The sequence below is a fragment of the Chiloscyllium plagiosum genome, chromosome 1 (assembly GCF_004010195.1).
Source record: "Chiloscyllium plagiosum isolate BGI_BamShark_2017 chromosome 1, ASM401019v2, whole genome shotgun sequence".
Lineage (NCBI taxonomy): Eukaryota > Metazoa > Chordata > Chondrichthyes > Orectolobiformes > Hemiscylliidae > Chiloscyllium > Chiloscyllium plagiosum.
The window spans coordinates 146,289,557-146,299,772 of NC_057710.1; the positions used below are offsets into that span (position 1 = coordinate 146,289,557).

General features: G+C 40.4%; 1 protein-coding gene across 4 annotated transcripts in view; it reads right to left on the reverse strand.

The window, feature by feature from the left end:
• Positions 1 to 10,216, reverse strand: part of naf1 (nuclear assembly factor 1 homolog (S. cerevisiae)) — a 234,940-nt gene that overhangs the window by 112,504 nt on the left and 112,220 nt on the right. For all 4 annotated transcript variants that reach the window (XM_043698794.1, XM_043698775.1, XM_043698785.1 and 1 more), the window contains exon 4: positions 9,499 to 9,592. In XM_043698794.1, coding sequence (XP_043554729.1) covers positions 9,499 to 9,592 — 94 coding nt within the window. The remainder of the gene's footprint in view (positions 1 to 9,498; positions 9,593 to 10,216) is intronic.

Here is a 10,216-nt window from a genome sequence, read left to right on the forward strand (position 1 = left end):
GGCCTGTGACCAGTAGAGTGCCACAAGGATCGGTGCTGGGCCCTCTACTTTTTGTCATTTATATAGATGATTTGGATGCGAGCATAAGATGTACAGTGAGTAAGTTTGCAGATGACACCAAAATTGGAGGGGTAGTGGACAGCAAAGAGGGTTACCTCAGATTACAACAGGATCTGGACCAGATGGGCCAATGGGCTGAGAAGTAGCAAATGGAGTTTAATTCAGATAAATGCGAGGTGCTGCATTTTGGGAAAGCAAATCTTAGCAGGACTTCTACACTTAATGGTAAGGTCCTAGGGAGTGTTGCTGAACAAAGAGACCTTGAATTGCAGGTTCATAGTTCCTTGAAAGTGGAGTCGCAGGTAGATAGGATAGTGAAGAAGGCGTTTGGTATGCTTGCCGTTACTGGTCACAGCATTAAGTGTTAGGGTTGGGAGGTCATGTTGCAACTGCACAGGTCATTGGTTAGGCCATTTTTGGAATATTCTGTGCAATTCTGGTCTCCCTCCTAGTGGAAAGATGTTGTGAAACTTGAAAGGGTTCAAAAGATTGACAAGAATGTTGCCAGGGTTGTAGGGATTGAGTTTTAGAGAAAGGCTGAATAGTCTAGGGCTGTTTTTCCTGGAATATCGGAGGCTGAGGTGTGACCTTAGAGCTTTATAAATTCTTGAAGGACTTGGATAGGGTAAATAGGCAGGGTCTTTTCCCTGGGATGGGGAGAGTCCAGAACTAGAGGTCAGAGGTTTAGGGTGAGATAGGAAAGATTTATAAAGGACCTAAGCGTCAACATTTTCATGTAGAAGTTGGTGCATGTATGGAATAAGCTGCCAAAGGAAGTGGTGGAAACTCGGACAGTTACAACATTTGAAAGGCATCTGGATGGGTATATGAATAGGAAGGGTTTACAGGGATATGGGCCAAGTGCTGGGAAATGGGACTAGATTAATTTAGGATATCTTTAGGCATGGACGAGTTGGTCCGAAGGGTCTGTTTCCGTGCTGTACATCTCTATGACTTTTCCAAACCATCCTGCAACTTTCAATAATATTAAACACATATACTCAATTTCCTCTACTTATACACACCCTTCAGAATATTCCCTTCATTTTATATTGGTTCCTCTTGTTCTCCCTTCGACTTCTCTATATTAGATTAGCTTTTTAGATTAGATTCCCTACAGTGTGGGAACAGGCCCTTTGGCCCAACAAGTCCACACCGACTCTGAAGAGTAACCCAACCAGACCCATTTCCCTTTGACTAATGCACCTAACACTATTGGCAATTCAACATGGCCATTTCACTTGACCTGCACATCTTTGGACTGTGGGAGGAAACCGGAGCACCCGGAGGAAACCCACGCAGACACGGGGAGAATGTGCAAACTCTGCGCAGACAGTCGCCAGAGGCTGGAATCGAACCTGGGACCCTGGTGCTGTGAGGCAGCGGTGCTAACCACTGAGCCACCATGCCGCCCTAGATTTAAATTTCATTTGCCACATGTTTCCACCTTCCACCAGCCTATGCCTTCTTAGTTCACAACACCAAGTTTTGTACCACCCAAGTGTGATTCATTACTATGAATCAATGAAAATAGTGGTCACAATACCATGCTTTGCTGAATCCCAGGACACAGAGTCATACAGCATATTAACATGCTTTTCAGCCCACCATGTCTATATAACCAAAGAACATTAAACTACGCTAATCCCATTTGGTATTTGGTCCATAGTCTGCTTGTTATTGTGTTTTTTTTTAAAAAGTACTCAGCCAGATGCTTGTTAAATGTCCCAAAAGTCCCTGCCTCCACCACATTCTCAGACAGCATGTTCCATATATCTACTATCCTCTGGGTGAAAAAAAAGCAAACACATCGAGTTAGACCCCATTTACCACCCCCTGATAAAAGGAACAGGAAGTGACTTCATCACAGGAAATAACATCACCAACCCAAACATATAAATAGAAAGCAGCAATTTTCAGCATTGCTTCACCTGAGGCCCACTGAAGATGTTACATAGTAAGGTAACGAAACGTCTGAAAATGAACCTTGCAGTTCAGCGAGCAAACCTACATCCAAAACCTATGCTGACACCTTCAGGAATCTATGGATTTATTTACCAAGGTCGCTTTGTTCCTCAGTACTCCCTAAACTTAATTTACCATTCACTGTACACATCTTTTCCTTATTAGACCATGTAAAATATATCTTTCATTTATCAGAATTAAATTCCATCTGCCATTGCAAAAAAACCATGATTTTCTGCTTCCTATCACTCAGTGATTTTCATACCCATGTTTCATTATCCCTGTTATTGCATAGATTTCAATTTTTCTGCTAAGCGTTTTATGTCAACATTTGATCAAATGTGAACCTTCCACAGAGATGGGGGATATAAAGAAGTTGTGAAAAATCTTTTTCCCTACATTTGCAAGTAGTTGTCTGGATTTTAAAATGGTTGTCACAACAGATTATATAATTTATAAACTAGCCATAAATTCTGGAAGCTTCACACAGAGGGACATTCTTGGAGATTTTCTCATCTGTTATTGTGTGGACATACTTCAATACATTGCGACAAAAGGAGCTCAGCCTCCTGGCCTTAACCAGAATTACTAACAAAAGGAACATCTTGAAACTCAGTGTTTACAGAGATACTAAAAGCAATTGTCTCCGAAGGTGTTTTTAATGGTTTAACCAGCGAGGTGGAAATTCTTTTGTTCAGATGAATAGCTCATTAATGGCTATCCATTAGTCACAGAGGGGCAGCACCAGTGATTGAAACATGTTTAGAGTTTTGAGAGCTGCAACAATATGTTTCTCACCTTAGAATCAACCTACTTTAACATCAATACAAAAAAAGATCTCCATTCTAACGTAGTACAGTATATTAATTTATTGTGACATGTATTTATGAAAATGAAATAAAATGTCTGTGAAACAACAACTAAAGTTAAAACGTCCTCAAAATTCATTTCTAAAAGAAATTGTGAATTCACCTTGTAAAGATCATATAATTTTATTTATGCTTGATTGTGGACTGAAATGGGAAAAATACTTAAAATAAACAAGCTCTACGCAAGAAATTGCTACACTTAAAACTGGAACTCTGAGCTGTATTTACACCGTTTGCTTTCCAAGCAGTGGAGGACGTAAAGTAATAAGGTTTCACAGCTTCAGGCAATGATTGAGATGCAAAGCAGGGAGACCAGAACTGGATGCAATATTCCAAAAGTAGCCTAACTGATGTTGTGCAGAGCTGTAACATGACCTCCCAACTCCTACGCTCAATGCACTGAATAATAAAGGAAAACATACCAAACACTTTCATCACTATCTCATCTACCTGCAACTCCATTTTCAAGGAGCTATAAATCTGCACTCCAAGGTCTACTTGTTCGGCAATACACCCCAGCACTCTACCATTAATTGCTCAAGTCCAGCCCTGATTTCCCTTACCAAATGTGGCACCACACATTAATCAACATTAAACCCTATCTGCCACTCCTCGGCCCATTGGCCTATCTGATAAAGGTCCTGCTGTATGCTGAGGTAATCTTCTTCGCTGTCCACTGCACCACCAATTTTGCAAACTCACAAACCATACTTCCTATATTCACATCTAAATAAATGACAAAAAGCAGTGGACCCAGCACCAATCATTGTGGCACACTGCTGGTCACAGACTTCCAGTCCAAAAATCAACCCTCCATCACCACCCTGTATCCTCCCCATCGATCCATTTTATGTCCAAACGGCTAGCTCTCCTTGTATTCCATGTGATCTAACCTTGCAAACCAGTCTTCCTTGAAAAATGTTGTCAAATGCCTTGAAGTCCAAAAAAAACCATCCACTGCTCTCCCTTCATCAATCTTCTTCAGCACTTCTTCAACAACTCTTTCAAGTTAGTAAGACATACTTTCCCATGCACAAAGCCATGTTGACTATCTCAAATCAGGCCTTGTCTTTCCAAGTACATGCAAACCCTGTCCCTCAGGATGCTCTCCATTAACTTGCCCACCATTGACATCTAATCCAGAATGAGGGAGGGAAGAGAACAAATTGCTAGAGCATTGACAGACATCTTTGTATCCTCTTTGGCCACAGGTGAGGTCCCAGAGGACTACAGAATATCCAATGTTATCCCATTGTTTAAGAAGGCTAACAGGGATAATTCAGGAGATTACAGACCTGTGTGCCTCGTGTCGGTGGTAGGAAAAGTATTGGAAAAGATTCTCAGGAATAAGATCTATACAAACTTAGAAGCAAATGGACTTATTTGTGAAAGACAGCGTGGCTTGTGAGGCCGTGCCTCAAATATTTGATCAAGTTTTTTTGAGGAGGAGGTGACGAAGATGACTGATGAGGGAAAAGCTGGTGATACAGTCCACAGTACAGAGGACTTCAGTACAGAGGAACCTCGATTACCCGTACTTTGTTCAGTTAATCGAATTTGTGATAATCGAATGCCGGATAACACAGTTTAGTGTAGAAGGGCAAATGTGGCGTACAGGCTTGGTAGGATCAAAGGGCCTGCTCCTGTGCTGGACTGTTCTTTGTTCCAACATGGTCACTGATTTTGTTTCTCTTCCTCCCTTTCAAAGTGCCATTGTTTTCATGTCTTTCTTCCCCAAGTTCCAAAATATGCAACAGCTTATGGAACCAGTAATTACTGCTCCGAGAATTCGATGAGGTATTTTCAGTGTTGGAGCTGATTTAAAAACAAAAACAACAGCCCTTACTGCCACAATTTTTTTTCCCCGTATCCTCCATTTTGGATTACCCAGAATCCTGTTTATCCCTTTCCATAACTAGTTTAAAAACTCATATAGAATTATGATCACAGGCCCCAAAGTGCTCACCTATTGACACCTCAGTCATTTGTCCTGCCTTATTTCCCAAGAGTAGGTCAAGTTTTGCACTTTCTTTAGTAGATACACCCATATACGAAATCAGAAAATTTGCTTGTACATCCTTAATTCCTCTCCATCCAAGCCCTTAACACGATGGCAGCCCAGTCTATGTTTGGAAAGTTAAAATCCCCTACCATTACCACCAAATTATTCTTACAGATAACGGATTTCCTGACAAATTTGCTTCTCAGTTTCCCACTGACAATTGTGGGATGGGGTCTTAAGCACAGTTCAATAAAGTAATCACCCTTTCTTATTTCTCAATTCCACCTAAATAACTTCACTGGACATACTCCCTGGAACATTCTTCCCTAAGTGCAGCCATAATGTTATCCCTAATGAAAACACCACTACCTCCTTTCTATTCTTCCCACAGCATGTATAACCATACAAAAAACATTAAGCTGCCAGTCCTGTCCATCCCTGAGCCACGTTTCTGTAATTACTATGATATCCCAATTCCATATTTCCAAACATCCCCTGAGTTCATCTGCCTTACCAGTCAGGCCTCTTGCAATGAAATAAATGTTTTTTGATCCTACTTCATTTGCTACCTTGTTCCTGCTTGTCTCGACTGTCAGACTTGCTCCTTTTCTCAACTGTACCAGCCTCGGACATCTCTATGGGTCCCAAGTAAATTCCTCATTACCTCCAAATGCTGCTCCAACCAATCCATGGGATCCAATAGGATTTACAACCAAATACACATCCTGCAGAAGTAATCATCAGGAAAATGGAAATTCTCCCGAATCTTCCACATTCGAGAAGAGGAGCACATGACTCAACTAATGGCCATCTCCGCATCTTAGTAATGTACAGAACCAGAAAATAGCAGTCTTACTGCTCTAAAAACACTGCGTTAGCTTAACTTAGTATCTATGTTTCATATATTTTTAAAATTTAATCAAGAGACAGATCTTCATAAAACATATTTTAAAAACCCTCGCCCTACTCACTACAATGCATTTACAAAAGAAAAACAGATTAAGGTTCATGTTTTATAAGACATTTCAAAAAACTTAGCTGATCCCCAGATCTGATAATAAGGTCTCACACCAAGCTGTAAATTTCATTGCAGGTTTGTTTTTCTTGGATCAAACTCTTATGTTTGTAGATACAGTACTTGTAACGTCATAGCCAGCTGTGGAAAGTTCACTGCTTTTTTTTTCTGAACTCTTGAGCAGTTCTTCCAATCAACCGTGGTGGTCTCCTGCTCTCTCTTTTCTCCCATTTAAAGTACCAATGTTTTGATTTAAGTTCCAAAAACAAAGCAACAGCTTATAAAACACTAATTACTGCTGCAAGAAAATCAGCTCCAGCACGGAAATAAACTTCAAAGAAAAAAAAAAGAGGTGCTGCCATGATTTACGCCTGCCCACCATTTTGGATCCATTTGGTTATGGTCAGTGAAATTTAGTTTGATACTGATCACTGACTAGTCTGTCCAAATACAGCTGGTTGTAGATACCAGATATCATCAGCCTGACAACAACTTTCTGACTGGCTCCTGGGCAGGTGGACAGCTTGGTAATTACAATAGAGGGTGGGCTGATTAGATTAGATTAGATTACTTACAGTGTGGAAACAGGCCCTTTAGCCCAACAAGTCCACACCGACCCACCGAAGCGCAACCCCCCCATACCCCTACAACGCAACACTACGGGCAATTTAGCATGGCCAATTCACCTGACCCGCACATCTTTGGACTGTGGGAGGAAACCGGAGCACCCGGAGGAAACCCACGCAGACACGGGGAGAATGTGCAAACTCCACACAGTCAGTCAGTCGCCTGAGTCGGGAATTGAACCCGGATCTCTGGCGCTGAGAGGCAGCAGTGCTAACCACTGTGTTACCGAGGAGGAGCAGGGTCTGTGTCACTCTCACTTTGCAGTAAAGGCACCTTAAGCCTGGAAAAAAAAAGTTGATTTTCTTCCACCAGTTGCTGGAAGATGTTACCTTTAACCAGTAACTAGGAGACGTTGTACTTGGTGTACAATTATCCTCTGCTGCCTTCAAAGTGAAAGAATATGACAAACTAAAAGTCTTGCTATTTTTGCTTCCCATGTCATCAGCCCTGCTGCTCCTGACCTGAGCTTCTGGGGTTTTCCCAAACCCAGGATAGCAACGGTTGTCTGGTTTTTGTTTGCCTTGAGTTGTAGGGGTTTTAAAGGGGTTAAGAATTTTAACTAGTGCAGCCACAGCTGCTTGTGATTAGAATTCATTTATTTGTAATAAATAGTAGTTATTGTTAAGCATAGTCACCTGGTCAGTGTTTGCTATTAACCTGATTCCACCTGACAAATAACTTTGGTTACTTGGATTAAATCGTTAATTTTTATGGTGAACCCATGAATAGTGAGGATCAACAATCAGCACACTTTCTCAAGTGGATCATAACCTGTAAAAACCAAATGATCCTATTCACTAATCTTACAGCATCCACGGTTCTATTTGGTTGCATTATCACCAATTCTGAACAAATTCGATAACTGCTGACTCTAGGCATTTGGATTCTGATCTTCGAGTGACTGAATTTTAAACCATTTAGTTTTAATACTCACAGACTTTTTAAAAACTCTCTCTGTATGCACGCACGTTTATGAAAAAGTCACCCAAGACCATCACACAATTGAAATTGATAAATAACTAATATTCCCAGTTTAAACCTGAAAGCGTCTGCTGTGCATCACTTTAAAATAATTGACTTCACAAAATACATCAGTCTTTCAAAATTAAACAATGCTCCTTATGAAAGGAAGGCAAGGAGAATATTGAAATTCAGTGTCTCATTCCCGTCCATAGCAATTGCCTTTTGAAAACTTGTGGTAAAAACAATGACTACAGATACTGGAAACCAGATTCTAGATCAGTGGTGCTGGAAGAGCACAGCAATTCAGGCAGCATCCGACGAGCAGCAAAATCGACGTTTCGGGCAAAAGCCCTTCATCAGGAATAAAGGCAGAGAGCCTGAAGCGTGGAGAGATAAGCTAGAGGAGAGTGGGGGTGGGGAGAAAGTAGCATAAAGTACAATAGGTGAGTGGGGGAGGAGATGAAGGTGATAGGTCATGGAGGAGAGGGTGGAGTGGAAAGGTGGAAAAGGAGCTAGGCAGTTCGGACAATTTTGAAAGCTTATGTCTACTTCATTCACTTCAAGACCTTCATCAACACTATCATTTCATCGAAAAACTCTTATAAAGTTAATTAAATACAATTTTCCCTGAACAAATAGATGCTAGCTTTCCTTAATTAAACAAAATTGATTGAGGTTTCTGTTAATCTTGGCCTGGTTTAAAAAGGCATTAATATTTAATCTCACAATACACAAATAAAACTGAAAAAAAAACGTTGAAGCAAATTAACTTTTTGTACTTTGTTCTACCTATCACTTCTAAAACAGCACTATTATTGTAACAAATAATGCAGAAATATCAGGAAAGCTAAACACTTCATGAAGACTGTATTCATCGATCTGGAGAAGGCGTATGACCAGTAGGCCAGAAAGGGTGCCTGATGTGGTAGAATTTGTGCAGTCTGCGAGAATTATGTATGATTATTACAGCATATATAAAAGGAGTTGCAGCCAAGAAATAACAGCATGAGGAAAGTTTCAAAGTTGGACTGCATCAAGCCGCATTGTCTTCCTGACTGTCACAGACATCTGATCTTAGCAAGTGAGACAGAAAGTGCCACGTTCAATGATGTCTGCAGATGACATTGAGCAATATACTGGGGATGTTGAGAACGTGACTGAGTGTCTGTAGGATGATAGAAAAGCAACCAAAAAGAATTTTAGAAAAGTGGTAAGAATATTAGTAGAGCAAAGAGGACCAGAGTAAATGTGTAAAAGATTGTAGGGAAAGACTTGGAGAAAATTATAGCAGAAAACGGAAGCACAGAAATGAAAGTTAAACAACAAATTAGCTCTGATTGCAGAAACATTGCTGAAGCTGCAAGGAAGAATCAACAACAGTTGAGAGTTCAGACTTGCTACATAATGCTGAACATCAAGAAAAAAAAGCAGGTACAATTGGATTCCATTTGTACTTTGATAGTGAGATCAATGTGTGGAGAGAGAAGCTGAGAGTGAGAGCAGATGATAATAGTACAGCCAGGGAGAAAGAGAAGAGGAGACCTAAGCCCAGATGGAAGGATGCAGTGGCAGGTCTCCATTTCACTTGATGATAAATGATACATGATGACAATGGCAGTGCCATAATGCTGGTGACTTCTTACAGATTAAAACTTCTACAGATAAACCCAAATTATGAAGGGTGGAACGTTATCAGAGGCTGCAGTAGGAATAGTGGAGAGAAATTAACTTTATTTTTGCTAATCTTTGCTTTCCCCACTTTAAAAAGTACCGACTGAACACTTATTTGCTCAGATCAGATTTCACTGATCCCTGAAAGAGGAAGAAAGTCTTTGCACTGTTTACTGGGCACGAGAAAAGGCAGGCTGCTTGGTGAATGTTAGACAAGGTTGACTGTTAAATGGAAAAAAGTCATCTAAAGAAAACTAAATGACATATTATGCATCACTGTGAAGAATTACATGCTGTTTCAGTTTAGCGATTTTCGCTTTACATACCCAATTGGTCAATGATACTGGAGACAATCCCAATGGGCTCCTTTTTTACTTCTTCAGGAAGAACAATATTTACTTCTTCAACTTTGGGCAAATCCTGATATAGAAAGGAGACAAATGCAATACAATTCAAGTCTTTGATATGTTAGGTTGCTTGAATCCCTGTTGGTTGCAAAGTAAACACACAATAATTAGTGTTGCACAGTTTCCTCAAACAGCTTCCTTACATGTCATCATACCAGTGGCACATTTTGCTTCAATGTTATTCAGAAACCAATGTTTACAATTGTATGTCAAAGATGTTAAAGTCCTCTTTGCAAGTTTCTCTGTACCTTTCCATTACTTTAGTCTTTAGGCAGAATACAGAATAGTTAATTTTGTCAGGGAGTATCAAAACAAATAGAAATGGTCAACCATTGTGGACCTTTGAGATTCTGAGGGAATTAGTTGTTGTGTTAGAGTCAATGTCCAAAGGAAAGAAAAAGACACTTCAGCCCATTAAGTCCATACCTGTCAAAACAGGCACCTAACTATACTAATCTCGTTTGAAACCACTTGGTCAACAACTGTGTATGCCTGAGCATCGCAAGTGCAGAGATCTAAATAGGAGGAGAAAGTGAGGTCTGCAGATGCTGGAGTTCAGAGCTGAAAATGTGTTGCTGGAAAAGCGCAGCAGGTCAGGCAGCATCCAGGGAACAGGAGAATAGACATTTCGGGCATA